Genomic DNA, 20,929 nt, shown 5'->3' with positions numbered 1-20,929 from the left:
GCGAGTGCAAGCATGAGGGAGAGGGGCACCCTCAATAAGTCTCATCACACTGTGATAGCCCCTGCCCCCGCCCTCCAACTCCCTAGGGTCCTGGGCACCCACACGCACTCCTGGTGTGTTTGCAGACCGACCTGTGGATTTGAACCGGTGTACAGACATGGGGCTTCCAATACTACAGTCCTGCACACTGTGCACTGTGCCACCTCTCTGGGCTCAGACCTTTTAAAATGCTTCTTCCTGTGCCTAAAATGACATCCCTTTTCTCTGCTTGCTCAACCGCCCACCCTCCAAGCCACACTCAAAAGTCTGAAAGTCTCATCGTCTCTCCATTTCCCTGCCTCACCTAGGCCACTGAACCAGCTCTGAGTTGCCAAAGCGCCCCAAGTCTGCAAACTCGCCCCAGCTCTCCATCCCGGAGATTGTTGTCATGTCTGTGCTATCATGTCTTCACCCTGTGATTGCCTCCAGGCCAGAGGCCACTGGGGTGCAGCTGAGGGGTGAGGAAGGAGAGAAGAGGTAAGCTAGAGGGGCCGTCCTTTAGGTGAGAGTGTGGAGCTGTGCACAGGCGCGAGCAAGTGAAGACCAGTCCTGCAGGCGTCACACGGCAGCAGAAGGCTCCAGCCAGCGCTTTCTCCTTGACGAACAAGTCCTGTGCTGTCCACTACGGTGGCCGCTAGCCACTCCGAGCACCCGACCACTTGCAATGTGGCAAGTGCAACCGAGGAAGGCACTTCTGCCCTTTGTTTCGTTGTGATTGCTCTTACTAGCTGCGTGTGGCTTAGCGTCTGCTGCACTGGCAAAGGTGCAAAGGGGTGGCTACGTCTCTCCCTACATATGTGCAAACCTACACCCAGGTGTGTGTATGTGTGTACATGCATGTGCATGTATGTGGACACATGCACCATGTGAAGAGCTATCGTGGTGGCAGGCTGTGTGTAGCTGTGCTCCACTGTGCAGCTCTGTGTCTGTGTTACGTGGCATGGGGCCAGTGTGTGGTTGCAGTGCGTGCGCAGGACAGGAGGGGAGGGGGACAAAGGGGCCATTGTGCCACATTCCCAACTCAAACCCTCCTTTCCGCTGACGTCACAGCTGCCCTAAATACAGCTGCCCAGGCCCGCTCCCTGAGACCCTCGCCACCCCCTGTGCGGCGGGACTGACCTGCTGTCCCCAGCACTGCTTTGTGAGACTCACCTTTGTCTTCTCTAGGAGAACCATGTTCCTGTGGCTGATTTTTCAATCAAATCCAGGAAAATTGTAGAAAAAGAAGTCTCATTTGGATTTTCACTTCTGCTGCTCTCTCGGAATCCTGGGACATCTAGGGCCTGAGCCCATCTCCTGGGGGAACCTCCTAGAACCGGAATGCAGTGTGTTTTCCTCCTTTTTCCCCTAGCTTCTTAACCTTCAGCTTCCCAGGTGCCTCCAAGACGTCCCTGGACAGACAGAGCTGGGTGAGGTGGAGGAGGGGAGAGGTGGCGATGGCACATGCTGGAGTGAGTGGGGGGGACAAGTGTGTGTGTATGAGAATGTGGGGCTGCTCACAAAGCCGGTACCCACAGGAGTGGTGGCACGTGAGCAAGTGAGGGGGTGCCCTGGGTGGTCTCTGTGCAGGTCCCTTGGTGGTACCTCAGGAGGGGAATGTCCCACTCTGAGCTCACCCACCTAAGAACAATTGTGTCTGTGCTCATGGGGACCCTGTGCATGTGTGTACGTGTGTGTGAGATGGGGGTGGTGACGGGCCGTGGGAGAGACGCTACGTGACCCCTGAGAATGCATGGCTGTGGGCACTGGGCCACGTGTATGCACGGGCATGGCAGGGGGCCACGGAGGGGCCAGGAGGGTGAGGGCGGGAGGCCACCATCCCCAAGACCCAGAGCCCGCAGGAACCCTGGTGCCAGTGAGAGGCTGACTCCCTGTCCCCGTACTGCGTGTAGGCTCCAGAGGTTACTGAGTCGGGTTGAGGGCTGGTCAGTGGGCCATAAGACAAGACCCTTGTCTAGGCGAGTGACAGGCCTTTACACAGAGGGTGTGCAAGGCCAGGCTGGGGGTAGGGGCAGAGTAGAGCACGCCAGTACCAGGAAAAGTGGGCTCTTCTCTGCATGAGGCAGTGGGAGGAACTGGGGAACGGGGTTGCTGAGTTTGCAAAAGGGTAGAGAAGAGGAAGGTAGAGCCGTCGCAGGGACCAAGGCGCATTGCAGAACAACCAGACCACAAATCGAGTTCTAGGTGAGCTCACTGCCGTGGGGGAAGTTCCTTGGGCTTCTCTGATGCGTGCGCTGAGGCCGGCTGACAGGTGTTCCGTGCCACAGCGGGGAAAGGCGCTACAGGGAAAGTCTGCCATAGAAAGCCCGAAACTAGCACTGCCCAATAGAGATGTGATGACCACGTAGCAGTTCCTCATGTCCTAGCAGCCTTTGGCTTTCCTTTTTTTTTTTCTTCCAGAGGGATTTTTTTGCTATAGGACGTATGCGCTCGCCAGAAAGACAGAGGAGACAGAAAGTGAGAAATCACCCCTTAGAGGGGATGGCAATGTGGCCATCCCTTCTCCTCCATTCTCCTCTTGGGATTTTGGTCACACATGCACACGCACCCAAGCATGAATTTTAAGTCACCAGGTCTGGGGCTCAAACCGTGGTCAACTATGTGGGAGTCTAGCGATGTAAACCATTATGTTATGTGCTGGTCCCTGGCTATTTGGGGAAAAAAAGAAAAAAGGTCTGGCCTCGTAGCACAGTGGGTAAGCTCTGTGCATTGGGAGCAAATCCTACATGGCCAACCGCAGTTTGAGTCTGAGCCCTGGTGGCTTCAAATCCACTCCCGGTTTGTGTGCGTGCATGTGAGCAAGTGTGTGTGCATGCCCAAAATCCTGACGGGAGTTTTCATGGGGAAATGGGTAAGAAGGATTGTGACATGACCTGCCTCCGGGGGACGGGGGAGATTCCTCTCTCTGAGAAGATCACACACTCTGTGGCAATAAAAAATAAATTAAAGGAAAGTGGTAAAATTAAGTTGATTTACTTTGAGTTTTTGCTATAGGGAGTGTGCACTCACCAGACAAGACAGAGAGAGGGAAAGTAAGAGACCATCCACCCGGGGGGTGGCCACACTGCAGCCCTTCTCCAGCCCCCTCTCAGGATTTTGAGCACACACACACATGCGCTCGGCATGGTTTTCAAACTCCTGGGTCCAGAACTTGAACCATGAAAACAGCCATATGGGATCCAGTGCCTCAACCACTGTGACACCTGCTGGCCCTTAAGTTTAGTAATCTGTTGAACTATTATATCCTGAAATATTACCATTTTGTCATGACACTGGGGCACATCTCGATTGGGACTGGCTGCATTTCGAGGGGCCCTGTGCGGCCAGTTGCTGCTGTAGAAGGCGGTGCAGCCCTAGCAGGAGGTCCAGGCCCAAGACTCCTCAAATTTCAGCCACCACCCTAAGTTCACAGGAAGAGACTGAGCTTCTCCTGAGGTACAGATGGAAATGGACCCTGTTTAGCCTGGATCTCAGGGACAGGGAGTCCCCAGGACCTCTAGCCTTGGGGGGCTCTATGGGGGCTTGTAGGTCTTCATGTCCCCGTTCTCAGGAGCTCCGGGAGGGCTGACTCCTCATGAATTCTCCCAGCCGCCCCAAGGAGGTTGTGAGAGCCCTGTCCTGAGCTGGCTGTCGGCTCCTGTGGCAGAGCCATGACGCCAGTCGTGCTCTGGAAAGCGCGCGTCTCGGGGCCAGGGCCTGCTGTCGGTGGTGCCATGTCCCCAGTCCCAGCCTGTGAGCGGTGGTGAGGAGGTGTCTGGGAGTCGGGCCAGGGTGTGTCTAGGTGGGGTGAGGCCACACTCCAGGCCACGCAGGCAGTGCCATCAGCGGGACTGGAGCACACAGGGTGGAGCAATGTGGGCTGTCTCAGGGTGGGGGTGGGACAGCAGATGGCTGCTCTTCGTGCTATTTGCAGGGAAACTGGGGTGCCTTCTGGCTGGAATCTTGCCCTTCAGTGAGCAGAGGGGCACTGAGCGTGCTGCCGGGCAGCTGGACACGTGCGCGTGTGCGCGCGGGTGTGTGTGTGTGCTTGTCCAGGCATGGCTCAGTGTCCTTTGCAGTCACACCATCCTCCCAGCTACTTGTCTAGGCTGCTTCCTCTCAGGCCAGCGGCCAGGCTCCCGTGTGCTGCTGGGAGCTGAGCAGGGAGGAAGGAGCTGCCAAGGCCCCGAGGCCAGGCTGGGCAGCAGAGGAAAGGAAGTGTCCTGCACCCGCCTCCTGGCCGGCACAGGAAGGGCACGGTGGAGGCCCAAGGTCAGTCTGGTAGCAGGGACCTGAGCTCAAAGACTGAGACAGGGCAGCCCCCTCCTCCAGGAGGCAGGGATGGAGGAAGAGCCACCCCAAACCCCCCAGACCCCCAGACCCTGGCGGGCTGCTCCGAGCCTCCTCTCTGAGCAGATTCTGTGCACTTCTGGAATCAGGAGAAAGAGGAGGTGTGAATAAGAAACCACAGGCACCCTGTAGTCAAATAACCCACTTGGGGGAGAGGGCACAGATGGCATGGTGGTGAAACACGAGCTCCTCCAGGCAGTCCCATTCATTCAACAAATGTTAGTTGAACACGTGTGCTGTGCCAGCCCAGTGCCTCTGCCTGCCGCAGTAAAGCTTACAGCATCCAGGTTTGATGACTGACTCACTAATGGGGCTGGGATGCCCCGCAGGGAGCAGAGGACTGGAAGGTAACTGTAGACACTTTACCAACGGCCTTGCTCACCCCCAGAAAGAAGAGGCAACCGGCTTCAGAACTGAGTGGCCCAGCGGGTGGCATGGAGGTAGCTGGCTCCCACATGGTTGACTGCTCGGTTCAAGTCCTGGACCCAGCAGCTTGAAAAACATGCCAGGTGCAGGTACATGCAGGCATGCTCAAAATCCCAAGAGTAGAATGAAGGAGAAGGGATTGCAGCATGGCCATCCTCGCTAGGGGGTGATTTCTCTCTTTCTGGTGAGCATACCTGCCTTAGAACAAAACAAAACAAAAACAAAAGTGAAAAACAACAACAGAAACCTCGGAGCAAACCCAGACCTGCTGGTGTCCCTGCAGCCTTCCCTTCGTTATTCCTGAGTGCCGTCGTGTACACACACCACAGCTGCAGGGGTTGGACAGAAGCCCACGCCCTAGTGCCGGTGAGCCCACACAGAGCAGGGGCTCTCAGACAGGAGGCCCTACAGAGCGGGAAAGTCCTCTCGGATGCGCAGAAGCGAAGACTGCAGTGAGGGCGGAGCTATGTGGATGGGGGCGGGGTTCCCAGCAGAGGAAAGGGATAAAGAGGCCCAGGGCGGTGGGAACCTGGCCCTCCCTTGGATCCCCTTGGAGTTAGCACCTGGAGAAGAGCCTGGGGCTGGGCCCCTCGCTCCTCTGCACCCCCTCATTACCTGGGCCCCTCTCGGGCTGAGTCTCTGACTGTCCTTGCAGGGGCAGGGTGAAAAGTGAAGCTGGGTGCGGCTCGGGATGGCAGTGAGTGGGGGCAGGGACGGCCAGCTGTGGGGTAGCCACCTACGAAAAACTAGTGCAGGCCTCTTTGCAGACACCTGGACTCTCCGGCGCTCACATGGGTTCAAGCCACGCTGGTGACACTTAGCTCAACAAGGGTTCTGGGCTGCCCTCTGCCTATCTCTGGAGGAGCCAGCCGGAGAGTGCCCTGAGCCCAGGGCACCCGGCCTCGCTCCAGCCTGTGTTCCTCCATACCTAGGCTGGCGTCTCTCCCAACATGACACACAAAGGGACTCCCCTGGGGATCTTAACAAGGGCCAACTATTAAATCTCAAGGAGAAAGCCTAGCTCTCCGGTTTCCAGACTCCCGCAGCCCTCCAGAACGAGGCAAACGTGCCAGATTGGAATCCACGCTCTGCCACTTGCTTGCTCGGTGACCTGGAGCAAGTCACTTACTCTCCCCAGGCCTCAGTTTCCCGGTCTATAACACGGGTATAAGAACCCAGTAGTAAGCCCTCGTGTTTGGGTTCATGCAAGGCTGCCCACGGCAGGGCTTTCTCTCTCCCAGAGGATGTGAGAAACCCGCAGAGTGCCAAGAGTCCAGAGGGCAAGCCCCTGGCAGCAAGGACTGCAGACGGCTGCAGAGAGGGAAGCACTGGTGGCGATGTATTTATTCAGAGCAGCGCACATTTATTCTGTGGGTCCTGACAGCGACACCCTCACCCCACTGCGCCCCATCTCTCTGCCTATTCAGAGCCTGGGGCCAGTGGGGCCGGAGCTGGAGCCGGAGCCGGAGCCGAATCAGCAGGCGAGCCGTGGCCTGGGTTGCAGCTGCTCTCTGAGTGGAGAGAGAGAAGGGAGGCTGAGGCCAGGGGACTGGAACAGCACAGGGGAGACAGTGGAGGGCTGAGAGGGCCAGACCCTGGTTCTCCTGCCTCCCCATCCCAAGCCCCTTGCCCTACACTGGCACAGCCCTGGCACCCCCAGACACCCCCGCCCAGCCACTTCAGCAGGCCGGGTAGGTCCACGTACCCCTTCCCCTGACCTCCCTCGCACCCTACCACTGCCCCGGACTTGAGCCAGAAGCCACTTGGTTCCCGGAAGTGAGGCGGCATGGCCAGCCAGACCCACCTGGCAGGGCCCTCAGTGCTGGTCCAGGGTGAGGGGCACCTGGGCGCTGTCCACGCGGGGAGGCAGCCGCTCGCCTGTGCGCACGTTGAACATGGGCAAGGTGGAGAGCGGCCGGGGCACCTCGCGGCTGGCCGCCATCTGCCGCAGCTCCTCCGTGTTCCCGTGGATGGTGCAGTGGTGGACCATCTGGATGCTGGGGGCAGAACCAGGGCATCGTCAGCTCTAGGAACCAGCCCCCCCACCATGGGTCCAGCCTGGCACTTCCTCTGAGTCACCCCATAATCTCCCCTACCACTTCTGGGGGAGGGGGGCTCCAACACATGATGCAGGTGGGGGGACAAACAGGAAGTTCTCTGGTGCCTGCACAATGCCCAGTGACTGAGGATGGGCTCTGGGTGCGGGCAGCTTGGATCCGGAGCTGTGTGTCCTTGGCCGGTTGGTTAACCACTCTGGGCCTCAGTTTTCTCAACTGCAAAATGAAGATAGAAATACCTACTTCCTGGGAGCGCTGTGAAGATGAATCAAGAGAATGTGGCTGGTGTTTACACGGTTCCAGAACATGGTACGCACACGATACGGGACTTGGATACGGACTCCCAGAGGCCAGCGCTGCTGGGCTTGAGGTTCTGCCTTCGTACATTCCAAATGAGCCTCCTGGTCCCTTCCAGCACTCAGTCCCCTCCCCCAGCCCTCCCCAGCCCTGTGTTGGTCTGGCAAGCCTAGCTTTCCCTTGATCTTTTCTAACTTCCTAGCCTTTGCCTGAGCTGTGTCCTGTCCCAGAAACACCCCTCCCACGTCCTGCCAGGCATAGGCATCTCAGCTCACGGCTTCTCGGGTCACCCTCTGCTCCTGGTACCCAGACTCCCTCCCAGCCCCTCCTAGCCTGCCCCCAACACAGTCTCCCTCCCTGTCTCCTTTACCCATCGGGGCTCTTTGAAGCCTGACACTGCTGTACACTCTGCAGGGGCTGGAAATCCCAGCAGCACCGTCCTTCCTGAGCTCGAGCTTGAGCTCCTCCTCAAGGGGCAGAGCCTTTTCTCATTGGACATTCTCCTGGGCTTGCTTTCTGCTGCCCAGGGCAAGCTTTGGTTCCTTCTGACAGGCAGGGTAGCACGGCAGGTGAGCATGAATGATTGCTTTGGGTTTGAACCTGACTTCCATTGCTGGCAGGCTGTGTGACTGTGAGCAAAGTACTTAACCTCTCTGTGCCTCAGTTCTCTTGACTGTAGTGATTATTGTATGAATTCAATGAGGAGAAGCATTTAAGCTCCTGGTAAGCTTGCAGCAAGTGGTAGCTATTATCACGAGGAGCGTTCAGTAACGATGATTATCCTCGGTGTTATTTTATGACAAGCTACCTACTAATGAACTTGGCCGCCAGTGGAAGGGTGTGCCCAAGTCTCTTTCCAAACCCAACCATTCTGTTGGTCCAGCCCAGAGACATTTGCCCAGACTACCTGGTCACAGGGTCAGACGAAGCAGGGATTCTTCGTTATAAACAGGAAGGATTGGTTTTCTGGGAGCTGGACAGTGGCACGGTGGGAAAAGGCAGTGCTACGTGAGGCCATCCCACATGGGAAGGTTTCAGAGACCTCCCCTAGATCACCAGGCGTATGTGCCCATGATCCATGGCTGACTGGGGCTGGTGGGGAGTGCAATGCCACGATCCTTTTAGGAGTACTGTCTCAGTGTGTGTGTGTGTGTGTGTGTGTGTGTGTGTGTGTGACTTATGGAAGAAATAAACTTTTTTTAATGGCTTTCCTTCTTTCTTTTCTTTTCTTTTTCTTTTTTTTTGTTTTTAATAGATTTTTACTATAGGATATGTGTGCTGGCCAGAGGGACAAAGAGAGACAGAGAAACAGAAAGCAAGAAATCACCCCCACCACCACCACTCCAAGGAGGATGGCTACGAGCAATTCCTTCTCCTCCATTCTCCTCTCCGGATTCTGGGCACGTGTATACATGGTGTGAGTTTCAAGCCACTGGGTCTGGGACTCAAACCATAGTCAACCACGTGGGAGTCCAGCACCATAGCCACTACACTACCTTATGGCCCCTCTTTTGTGTTTTTAATTGCCAGAGGAGGAGAGAGAGAGAAAGTGACCTCCAGTGGGGCGAGGTCACACCACAATCTTTTTCCCCCACGTCTCCCTCCTGTGAGGACCCTGAGCACACACGCACGGTGCCCTCCATGTTCTTTAATCTGCTGGGACTGATACCTGAACTGTGTCTGCCTGGGATCTGGCTCCCTAAGCATGGTGCTTACCCACTGTGCTCAATAATCAGTTTTCTTTTCTTTTTCCTTCTTTCTTTCTTTTTTTTTTTTGGAGAGATTTTTGCTATAGGGCACATGTGCTCACCAGAGAGACAGAAAGCAAGAAATAGCCACACCACAATCTCTTCTCCTCCATTCTCCTCTCAGAATCTTGGGCATGCATGTACACGTGCCCAGCATGAGTTTAAGCCACTGGGTCCGGGACTCCAACCGGGCTAAGTGGGAGTCCAGCAATGTAACCATTACGCCATCTGCTGGTCCCATCATTGCTTTTCTTAGAGGAACTGGGCCCCTTGTCAGAACAAGGAGGGGAAGTGATTCCCACCCACGTCCAAGTCTCATGTGGTGGGCATGGACTCCAGTCAGAACCTGAGCAGTTACACTACAAGAAAGACCTCCTACAATGGTTTCAGCCTGAGTGGGCCACCCCGCTCTGCCCAGGAGTCAGACCTCCTGCCTGGCCAACAGGAAGACGTGGGTCGCCAGCTAAGACCAGGGGCCAGTCAAGATAAGCTGTTGAGTCTGGAATTCCGCAAGCCGAATTGTCCAAAATACAGTTTCCATTCCCAGGCAAGAGGAGAAGGAGAGACAAAGAGGGAGAAGTATGTGGATGACGTGATCAAGAGAGCCAGGCCGATGGTGCCCTCGGTGGGGGCAGGGCCTAGACGCTGGGCCCCTTCCCACACCCAGCTCCGCTCCCGGTCTCGTCGCTCCAGCAACACACATGTGAAAAATGCTCTGGGATGCTTTTCTAGAGCAAGAGCAAGAGCCAGACCCTCCAGTGTCTCCTCCGTAGTCCTCCCACATCCGCATGTGGGCACACATTCCCATGCGCATGCACACACATGCGGCCCCAGGGCTCACCCACACCCTCCCCACCAACCACGGATTCTGGCACACACACCCGCAGGAAAGTCATGGGGCCTGGAGGAGGACCTTGTGAGTAGTGAAGTCTGTGGCAGGTGAAAGACAGGCAGGTCAGTCAGTGGCATGGGGGTCAAAGCAGCTAAATCCCACATGGCTGACTGTGCAGTTCAAGTCCTGGGCCCGGTGGCTTGAGAAATGTGCTAGACTTGGGTTGGTGCAGGCCCACAATCTCAAGAGGAGGATGGAGGAGAAAGGACTGTGGTGTGGTTATTCCCCCTGGGGGGGGGTGCTTTCTATTTTTATCGTTCTCTCTCTCTCTCTCTCTCTCCCCATCTCTCATATGTGAGCACATATGCCCTATAGCAAATTAAAAAATTAAAAAGCCAGCAGAATCACAATTTGTGGATAACGTGAAAAATGGCAGACACTGAACACATTGAAAAAATTGGATTTTGTAGAAATAAATGAACACAGGGGCCAGCTGATGGCACAGCGGTTAAAGCACTGGACTCCCACGTGGTCAGTCTGAGTCCCAGACCTGGTAGCTTGAAACTCATGCCAGGAGCATGTGCGTGCATGCCCAAAATCCTGAGAGGAGAAGGGATTGCGGCGTGGCCATCCCCTCGGTGGGTGATTTCTCGCTGTCTCTCTAACTTTCTCTGTCTCTCCGGTGAGCACATGCACCCTATAACAAAAATCTCGAAGAAAAGAAGAAGAAAAGGGAACCAGCAGTTAGCATAATGGCTATGTCACTGGACTCCCACGTAGTCGACCCGGTGGCTTAAAACTCACGCCGGGCGCGTGTGCGTGCGTGCCCAAGATGCTGAGAGGAGAATGGAGGAGAAAGGATTGTGGCGTGACCATCCCCTCTGGGGGGTGATTTCTCGCTTTCTGTCTCTATGTCTCTCTCTGTCTGTCTGGCGAGTGCACACGCCCTATAGTGAAAACTTCTCAAAAAAAAAGAAAAAAGAAAGAAAGAAAAAAGAAATCAACACAAAATGCAAACAGAGACCAACATTAAACAGGGGTAAAATTGGTTATCGATTCCAAATGGATGGAGGAAGCAGATCTTTCTGACATCAGAACTACAGAATTGACCCAGGAAAGCTAGACATGACAGGAATATCGGTACAAAAAGCATCCATAATGGCAGTAGATGTAATTAATCGAATGTGGCACGGCCCCCCAAAATTGAAGGATCAAATCCTCTTTGTGAAATTTACATGGAAAACCATTGATCTCAATGGGGGAGCATCTATAAAACGAAAATAGAAAGAAATAAACCAGCGTAGGTGGACTCTGTAGCCTAATGGCTAAGGGAGCCAGGTTCCACGACTGACTGCAGCTCAAATCCTAGCCCTGGCTGCTTGAGAACATTCCAGTGCATGTACTTGTATGCCCCAAATTCTGACAGGATGGAGAAATGGAAAAGGGATCGTGGCATGGCCACACCCATTAATGGGAGCTTTCTCTCTCTCTCTCTCCCCATCTATCTCTGCGAGTACTCTCTGGGAAGAAAGAGAGAAACAAAGAAAGACAAGAAAAGCAAGCGCCTTTTAACTTTTTTTGAAAGAATCATTTATTTACTTTTATTCATCGTTATTATTTTTTAGTTTGCGATAAGGCTCATGTGCTCATGAGAGAGAGAGAGAGAGAGAGAAGGCCGCCAGGTCCAGGACTTAAACCACGGTCAGCCATGTGGGAGTCCAGTGCCTTAACCACCATGCCACCTGCTGGCCCCAACCTTTTAACTCCCTTGTATAGAAAGTGGCTCAAGGAATTAAATGAGCTTGTACAGTTCAAGGAATTTCATTTCTGTTCACTCTGGGAAATATTGGGTCATCTGAAAAGTCATGACGCATTTTCTATGTTTTTCTAGGCAAAAATGCACCATAACTTTTCCAATGACACAATATATTCCCCATAAAAAGTCATAAATGTTGGTATAATTACAACGTTTAAAAGTTTGTACTCCTCAGAACCAGAAGTTGGCATAATGGCCACGTTGCTGGACTCCTATGTAGTCGATTGCGGTTTGAGTCCCGAACTCAGTAGCTTAAACTCACGTTGGGTGCACATGTGTGCGTGCTCAAGATCCTGAGAGGAGAATGGAGGAGAAGGGATTGTGGCATGGCCATCCCCTCTGGGGGGCGGGGGGTGATTTCTCGCTTTCTGTCTCTATGTCTCTCTGTCTCTATCTTTCTGGCAAGCGCACGCACCCTATAGCAAAAACCTCCCCCCAAAAAAAGAAAGAAAGAAAGAAAAAAGTTTGTACTCTTTGATATAGAGGCTCAAAGACCCAGTGGGTGGAGACGGGGTTGGGGGGAGGGTGTCAAAACAATGGGTTTGAAACTGGGGTCTCAGAGCACCCTGACGTTGGCTCAAGCTTGTGCAGACACACATGTGCACACACCGTATGAGCCCACACATCTGGCCCACACAGCCACAGCCCTCCTCCGCAGGGCACCTGGCAGGTCAGGTGCCCTCCTCAGCTGGCACCTCCTGCCGCACCCTCTCAGGAGGGAACAATGAGCCCACTGTGACCCCTGCAGGATTCTGGTAGCCTCACAATGTGCCCCTGAGGTTACCACAGAGATAACCTTGCCACCCTCTGCACCCACACACCAGTCTGCTGAGGCCAGGCGTGAGCGATCACCCTTGGTCCTCCCTCTGGCCACGCAGGGGAAGGTGTGGGCTGGAGTCCTACAAAGAAGCTTCTGAGGGAACCAGGAGCTGGGACGCACCTCCCTACCCACTGAGGAGCAGCCCAGGGGCGCCTCAGCTGCCACCCTGGAGGTCCTCACACCCAGCTCCCTTCGCTCACCCCAGGGAGAGATGCAGAAAGACTCTGTACTAGTGCCCCCACTTGCACCCTCGGCCTCGAAGGCTGCCATGAACGAGAGCCAGCAGGCCAGCGCATCGGGGGTCCCCGGCAACAGTGAGACTGCGCTCCGCCCCCGTCCCAAAGCCCACCGGAAGCCCAGCATGTCCAAGGTGATCCTGAGGGCGATGGCAGACAAGGCGGCACACGACCGCATATCTCTGGCCACCCTGAAGAAGGCTGTCATCGCCACGGGCTACGACATGTCCCGCAACGCCTGGCGCTTCAAGCAAGTGCTCAAGAGGCTGGTGGACAAGGGCGTGCTCAAGCAGGTGACTGGCAAGGGGGCCTTAGGCTCCTTCCGCCTGGGCAAGAAGCGGGCCTCCAAGACCAACCTCAAGGCCAAGAGACAGCGGCGGCGGCAGCGACAGCCTGGGCAGCACGGGTCGCTACTGGGCTCCAGACAGGGGCATAAGCAGCTCTTCAAGGGGGTCCGCAGGGGGGCCAAAAGCCACCACAGTTAATGAGGCAGGCCAGGCCACTGGGTAGGGGTGCCAGGCCCTCCGCAGGCTCAGTGCACTGAAAATAAAAGGGGCCTAAGTAATTTCACTCCTGCCTCCTAGAGTCTGTGGTTTAGGAGGTGGGAAAGGGAGAGGGTACAGAGGAGAGTGAAGCCATGGGTAGGGGGCAGCTGGGCAAAATAAGAGTGTGAGGGGTTGGAAGCGCTGGCAGGATTCACTCACTCACAGACATCAGCTAGTCCAACCTCACCACCTCAGGTGGGGAACCTGAGCCAGAGGGTAATGGAGGAAGTATGTGACCTTTTTTTTTTTTTTTTTTTGCTATAGGGCGCGTGCGCTCGCCAGACAGACAGACAGAGAGACAGGAAGGGAGAAATCACCCCCCAGGGGGGATGGTCACGCCGCAATCCCTTCTCCTCCATTCTCCTCTTGGGATCTTGGGCACGCACACATACGCCCCCGGCGTGAGTTTTAAGCCGCCAGGTCTGGGACTCGAACCACGGTCGACTACGTGGGAGTCCAGCGACATAGCCATTACGCTAACTGCTGGTTCCAACCCGGCATGAGTTTTAAGCCACCGAGTCCGGGACGCGAACCGCGATCGACTACATGGGAGTCCAGCGACATAGCCATTATGCTAACTGCTGGTCCCAGTATGTGACCTTTTAAAAAAAATGTTATAAGGTTTTTGCCATAGGGCGCACGCATTTACCAGAAAGAGAGAGTGAGAGGGAAAGCGAGAACTCATCTCCTGGGAGGATGGCCACACCACAATCCCTTCTCCTCCTGGGACTTTGGGCATGCATACACATGTATCCTGCAAGAGTTTCAAGCTTCTAGATCCAGGACTTGAACCATGGTCGGCCATGTGGGAGCCCAGCACTTTAACAATCATGCCACTTGCTGGCCTCAATTATGCGACTTCTTATTCTTGGGGGGGGGGGGGTGTACACCGAGAGGGGCCTCTGGTTGCTTCTCAGGTTCGTTTCCCTGGAGGGGCAGCAGTGCGCCCTCCCCTTATGCCACAGCAGGTCCTTCTTTTTTTCTGTTTTGTTTTTCAGAGAGATTTTTTGCTATAGGGGGTGTGTGCTCACCAGAGAGACAGAAAGCGAGAAATCACCCCCTAGGGGGGATGGCCACGCTGCGATCCCTTCTCCATTCTCCTCTTGGGATCTTGCGCACACACACGCACATGCCCAGTGTGAGTTTTAAGCCATCAGATCTGGGATTTGAACCACAGTCAACTATGTGGACGTCCAGCAATGTAACCATTATGCCACCTGCTGGGCCCCACAGCTGGCCCTTCTATGGAGACCAAACCGTAATGGCACAGCCAGGCAAGGTCAGGCTAGCACGCAGCCAGCCCAGAGGTCAGGGCGGCTCCCTTCTCGGGAGGGAACTGGGTTCATCTGTGCTGCTCATGGAGGCTGGGCGATCCAGCTTGACCCACTAGCGGGACTCCCACCCAGCCCCTAGCTTCCTCTACTCACTCAGAGGTGGCCAGGTCTCTCTTCAGCCTGCGGAAAAGGAGGGAGAGTCAGCCCCAGTCTGGCTGCTACCCCCCGGGTCTGGGGTGTGTACAGTCACCCACAACCTCCCCCAGCACCAGGCCCCGAGCTGCCCGGGAAAGGGGCCCACACGCCTTTCCAGGCTGAGGGCCCTCTCCCTGAGGGGTCTGTCCCCAGGTAGCACAAGTCCCGCCGGTGCCCTCCCTGCCCTCCGACCCCACGCTCACCGTCCCTCCCGCCGGCAGCACATGATATAGGCCAGCAGCAGCGTGAGCAGCAGGGCCACCAGCAGAGGCACCAGCAAGGTGACCAGGGCATCCGCCAGGAAGTCCCGAGCTGTGGCCTCGGTGGGTGGGCAGAAGAACGGGTCGTGCTCCAGGATCCCGTCACCTGGGGTGGGCACCTCATCCGCAGGCTCCGGAACTGATTTATCCACCTGCACAGAGCACCCGGGGCTGACCCAGGGGTGGCTGGCTGGACACAGCCCACCCCTCCAGGACACGCAGGGCTTCCAGGACATTATACCTCTCACCCTGTGCAACCCCGGCATTTCCTCCCTCCTGCATCCCCCAGCGAGGTGACCCAGCAGGACAAGCACTGGGCAAGGAGCTGGGAGAGACAGATGCTAAGGGGGGCAGGACTGTGCACTGGTTAGCGCAAGCTCTAAGGTCTGACTCGGGCTCAGACAAGGGCTCAGCTGGGAGCGCTTACCGTACGGGTCCCAGTTTCCTCACCCACAGAAGCAGAATAACAGTGTGCCTGCTCCTCGGGTGGTCATGGGGATATCACGTGATTTAAAGTACCTAGCACGGAGCAAGAGCTCAAGACTTGTCGATTACCAGTCGCTGGCTGTGTGGCCCTGCATGAGTCCCGTGGTCATTTACAGGAACAGAACATGCCAGCAGCTCCATCCTGGGTTGTCAGGCTCTCTAGGCCCCTACGTACCTCTGCTTAAGACCCAAAGACGTAATGAGCATCTTGGGTTCATAACGTGGAAAGCTACCTACTCCTTACGGCAGGTGAGTTTGCCATGTGGCGCCTTAGAGGGACGTAGAGCATCACGCAGAGGCAGGGAAAGCGGGGAGCGCCCGTGGGCTGGACGGTTGGAGACCCCATTGCGGACGGCAGACTCTGTCGCCCTCTTGTGTGAGTGGGTAGAATTTCAGGGCGTGTGTGCGCATTCCTGAACAAGAACTGGACTGAGCTGACCAACTAGCCTGGAGAGGGAAGCCGTGGACGAGGAGGAAAGGGACTGCGACGGGGCTGTGCCTCGCCCCCTCCCCTGGAGGCAGGGTCCCTCCTCACCAGGGACACATTGCACCAGTCAACGCGGAAGTGGGGTGCCAGGGTGTCGTAGCAGGAGAGAAGCGGAGGCTGGCCCTGGGCACAGCGGGCGTGGCTGTCGGGGGACGCCACCATCTTCAGGCAGGTAGAGAAGGGCGTGGTAGAGCCCGCCTGGATGTATACCCTGGGCCCAGAGAGAAGCTCCGTCAGCAGAGCGTGTGACCCCCTGGCACCGGCCTGCCCAGTGGGGTCAAAGCTGTCCTGAAGTGGGCCGTGGTCCAGGGGTGGGATGGAGGGTGTGGACTGGGAGGCAGAGTCAGCAGAAGTGAATGCTGAGGCCTGGCAGGAGAGGTCACACCCCCACCCCAGGATCTGGGGTTCGGGTAAATATACAGAGCACCTCACTCTTTCGGGGGGCCTCTTCCCCAGGAATGTTCTTTGATGAATAAATCTTCATCTTTTTTTTCTTTTTTGATGGAGTGCATGTACACTCACCAGAGAGAGACAGAGGAGAAAATACCCCCATGGGAAATGGTCACACCACAATCCCTTCTCCACCTTCCTTCCCGTGGGGATGTGGGCATGTAGGACCAGCACTCAGCGTGTTTTTCGAGCTGCCGGGTATGGGACTGGAACCATGCAGTTGGCCATACAGGATCCTGCTGCTCTAACCACCAGGCCACGGAGCCAGCCCAGGTGGATGGATCTTTATTCCTCATGAGGCACAGGGTAATGAAGGTCTGGGCCCAGGAAGGACAAGAAGAATATGAATGGTGACTGGAGGGGAGAGGACAGTGTCATGAAGCTTGGGGGGGGGGGGTATGGATGGGCGTGACAAGGGTGTGCAAAGGGGAAAAGTTCCACCTGGGAATTAGGGACACCTCTTTTCTAGGCCCACCACCTAAACAAAAGACAAGTTGCTCCTCCTTTTTCAGGAAGCCCTCTTGGGTTTGCCTACCCTTCCTTGCGGCCCTCAATAGGAAGGGGGACACGGCCCCCACGGTCCAAGGCAGAAGTGATGTTGAGCAGCTGCAGCTCCCCTGGTTCCCAGAGCCCCCCCAAAGCTGTGAGGAAGCGGCTTTGAGGTGTCAAAGGCAGCACCTCCTCCACATCATGACTGCGCACCAGGAACTCAGCTTGATATGGCAGCAGGGGGCCTAGGACAGGCAGGTGGGCACCTCAGCTACCCCCAGCTTCAGCTCACCCCCCACCGCCCTGGACCCTCCCCTGAGCTCCTCCCCACATCCCCTCACACCCCTTCCTGCCCCCCAGCTCTCCGTATATAACGCAGGCCCCAGATGCCCTCCCCCAAACCCACAGCCTCAAAGACTTGCCTACAGTCTGTCCACAGGGCACCCCACTAAGCAACTCCAGAGCCTGGAATCCCAGTCCAGCACCCGTTCCTGGAAACTTTATAAATATTCTTTCCCCCCAGACTTTCCAGGATGTCCTGCTCCCCACCACTCTTCAAGCCTCTCCCTTTCACAGCCAGCTTCCCCTTCCAGGGCAGAAGTCCCTGAGCTGGCATTGATAGGGGAGGGTTGTGGGTCGGAGGTACCTTCTGGATCCTCAATCAATAGCACCAGCTTCTGCCGAGTGGTGTCAAAGCTGTCCCGATTGTAGGCAGTGACCTGGGGAATGAAGAGAGCTGAGAAGTGGGACTGGAGGGTAGGGGGAGGACCTGAGCGGCAGGGCAGGGCCGGAGAGGACTGAGGCACTGCTGCCAATTAGAGCTATGTAAATTATATGTAAATGAGTGAGAACGAGCACCAATCCCGGCTGTCAGGTCCGCTCCCGGGAGGCCATATTGCCCCGCCCCCATGAGTTCCTGCGAGTCCCTGCTGGCACCTCGATGACCTGGCGCCCACGATCTTCTGGGGTGGCCGTGCCGTAGAGGAAGCCAGGTTGCTGGGGGCTGCGCTGAGTGTAGCGGAGCCACCGAGGCAGGTCTGGGCGTCCCTGGAGGTGGGCCTGGTAGGTGATGCTCACGGTGGGTGGCACAGCTGGTGGAAGAGAGGGGAGGGGACTGGAGGCCTGGGAGGAGCCCCAGCAAGGCACACCCCAGCCCACTGGGTGCCCATGAGGCCCTCTCACCAACATGCTCTGGAAGGCGCAGGAAGGTGGCGTGGTCCAAGGTGTGCACAAAGACACGGCCCACGAGTGGGTGCAGGGTTGTCTGCTGGGCCTCCGTGGCCCCCAGCCCTGCCAGGAGACCTGTGGGGACACCATGGTTCCAAACACGCAGGTCCTGGGCAGAGCAAATCTCCCTTCCCCACCCTGTCCGAGTCCTCAGTGTCCCTTGGAAGGGGACCCTTTGCTGACTTCCAGCGACAGGGACAAGGAATGGGTAGGGAGGCTCTGTTGCCTTTTGTTTGTTTGTTTAGAGATTTTTGCTATAGGGAGTGTGCACTGGCTGGACAGACAGAGAGACAGAGAGACAGAAAGCAAGAAATCACCCTCCAGTGGGGATGGCCATACTGCAATCCCTTCTTTTCCATTCTCTAGGGATTTGGGACATGCACGTACATGTGCCAGGCGTGAGTTTTAAGCCACCCTGTCTGGGACTCCAGTCCTGGTCATGGGAGTCCAGCGACTTAACTATCACACCATCTGCTGGTCCCCACCTCTGTTGCCATTTTAATTGGTGACAAGACGCAGGCTTCTCTTTTATGGACTCATGAGAGGGCCTCTCCCACAAAGACCTTTCCACTCCTCATTTTAGGGTCCCACTGGGGGCCACAGGGGGTGAGGACTGGTATTTGGCTGGGAGGGGTGTGTGTGTGGTATGAGTGGTGTATATGTGTATGATATGTGTGTGGTGTGTGTGGTGTGTGTGCTGTATGTATGTGATGTGTGTGTGGCATGTGTGTGTGGTGTGGTGTGTGTGTGGTGTGGGTGTGCACTGTGTGTGGGGTGTGTGTGGGGTTTGTGGGGAGTGTGTGTATGATATGTGTGTGGTATGTGTATGTGATGTATGTGTGGTGTGTGTGTATAGCGTGGTGTGTGTATGACGTGTGTGTGGTGTGTGGTATGTGTGTGTGTGGTGTGTGTGTGCTGTGTGCATGTGATGTGTGTGGTATGTGTGTGTAGTGTGTGTGGTGTGGTGTGGTGTGTGTGGTGTGTGTGGTGTGTGTATGATATGTGTGTGGCATGTATATGTGATGTGTGTGGTGTGTGTGGTATGTGTATAGTGTGGTGTGTGTATGTTATGTGTGTGTGGTATGTGTAGTATGTGATGTGTGGTGTGTGTAGTATGTGAGGTGTGTGTGGGGAGGTGTGGTGTGTGTATATGATACGTGTGTGGTACATGCATGTGATATATGTGTGGTGTGTGGTATGTATATGGGATGTGTGTGGTACGTGCATGTGATATATGTGTGGCATGTGTGTATAGTGTGGTGTGTGTGGTGTGTGTATGATATGTGTGTGGCATGTATATGTGATGTGTGTGGTGTGTGTGTATAGTGTGGTGTGTGTGGTGTGTGTATGATATGTGTGTGGCATGTATATGTGATGTGTGTGGTGTGTGTGTATAGTGTGGTGTGTGTATGTTATGTGTGTGTGTGGTGTGTAGTGTGTGGTGTGTGTAGTATGTGGGGTGTGGGGTGTGGTGTGGTGTGTATATGATATATGTGTGGTACATGTATGTGATATATGTGTGGTATGTGTATGTGATGTGTGTGTGGTACGTGCATGTGATATATGTGTGGTGTGTGGTACGTGCATGTGATGTGTGTGTGGTGTGTGTGTATAGTGTGGTGTGTGTGTAGGGGTGTGGTGTGTGTATATGATGTGTGTGTGGTACGTATGGAGCATGTGCATGTGTTTTGTGTATGTGTGTAGCGTGTGTCAAGGGCTTGGAAAAGCACATGCTGTGTCTGAGAGGGGAGGGCAGGGGGAGGGGAAGGAGCCTGCAGAGGAGGAGGGATCCCCATTCTGAGCCGGGACCCCAGCTGCCTCCCCTGCAGTACAGGAAGGAGTGGGGCTGCACTAGAGGCCAGCAAAAGCAGAGCGAGGGGGTCCTGAGCCCAGAAGACCAGAGGCCCTGGCCAGGCCCTCCCACCCTCCCTCTCAGGGCCAAATTTAGCCTGGGCCCGGGCAGAAGCAGAGCCCGGTCGGCGCATTAAAGGGCCCACGACCCTCTGGGCCTGCCAAAACACGTCAGGACCCCAGAGCTCCCATCCTTACCTCCCCGAGTCCAGCTCCCTGCCCCTTCCCTGCAGCCCCTGCCTGCAGTGACATTTATACCTTGCACCCCTGAAGCCCTTCGGCCTCTGCCTCACCCACCAGACCTCTCTCCTAAAGGCTCTCCATATTTCCATCTCATCCCCCCCGCCAGTCATACCCCCCCACACCGAGCCTCCCCCACACGAAGGCCCCAACTTGCCCAAAAGGAGAGGAATCCAGATTAGTGTGGCCGGGCCCCAGCCCGGCCCGCCCCTGTGAGTGACAGAGACAGGGGCAGGGAGGAGGGAGGCCTGGAGGGTGGAACGGGGAGTGTCCCAGAGCAGCTGGGGCCGTTTCAGCCAGGCACCCTCCTCGCTGCCCAGAGCAGGCCCTGAATCCAGGAATCCTGGCGGCCACCATGCTCACACCCGGCGTCCCTCCAGCCCTGCTCTCCTGGTGGCCACGGTCTGAGCCACTGACCCTACAATCTCAGTCCTCCTCCCAACCCTAGGGCTCCCATTGCCCAGGTGCCCCCAGCTCACCTCCAGGTGGTGTGGAGGCTCTTCCTATGCCTGGCCATCTTGCCCGGAATCCCCCTCTGCCCACCTCCCTCTACTCCTAGGCTCCTCCCAGCCTGGTTCAGCTCTTCCCAACCTCCATAAGCTCCCTGAAATCTCCAGGTCCTTGCCTAAGACCTTCCCTCTGCCTGGAGTTCTCTGCCTGCCTCTTCCAGGCAGTACACTTCCGGTCACCTTTCAAGACGAGGCACAGACGTCCCCTCCTCTGAAATCTTTCTGACCTCCTCTGTTCTCCTGGGCTGAGCTGGTGTCCCTTTAGCCCTGGCAGCAACCCAGCCACGTAGGGTGGTGAAGGTGCTCCGAACTCCTC

The 20,929-nt window shown here is 56.1% G+C and overlaps 2 protein-coding genes across 2 annotated transcripts; one reads left to right on the top strand and one right to left on the bottom strand.

Annotated features, from left to right (window-relative positions):
• Window positions 1-6,121: 6,121 nt before the first annotated feature.
• On the bottom strand, window positions 6,122-20,621 carry SGCA (sarcoglycan alpha). The gene is made up of 11 exons (XM_006166205.2): window positions 20,584-20,621; window positions 20,262-20,314; window positions 17,969-18,088; window positions 17,723-17,877; window positions 17,433-17,505; window positions 16,833-17,031; window positions 15,896-16,058; window positions 14,818-15,026; window positions 14,573-14,599; window positions 6,599-6,791; window positions 6,122-6,305 (listed from the first exon to the last, which is right to left on the bottom strand). Exons 1-10 carry the CDS (start codon window positions 20,619-20,621, stop codon window positions 6,611-6,613), a joined length of 1,218 nt encoding a protein of 405 aa, XP_006166267.1. The 3' UTR covers window positions 6,122-6,305; window positions 6,599-6,610.
• LOC102469567 (spermatid-specific linker histone H1-like protein) lies at window positions 12,321-13,170 on the top strand. The gene has a single exon (XM_006166189.3). It carries the CDS (start codon window positions 12,576-12,578, stop codon window positions 13,083-13,085), a length of 510 nt encoding a protein of 169 aa, XP_006166251.1. The 5' UTR covers window positions 12,321-12,575; the 3' UTR covers window positions 13,086-13,170.
• Window positions 20,622-20,929: the final 308 nt, after the last annotated feature.

The sequence above is a fragment of the Tupaia chinensis genome, unplaced genomic scaffold (assembly GCF_000334495.1).
Source record: "Tupaia chinensis unplaced genomic scaffold, TupChi_1.0 Scaffold144171_2, whole genome shotgun sequence".
Taxonomy (NCBI): Eukaryota; Metazoa; Chordata; class Mammalia; order Scandentia; family Tupaiidae; genus Tupaia; species Tupaia belangeri.
Note: the sequence above shows the minus strand (reverse complement) of the source record. Positions and strands in the feature narration are given on the sequence as shown.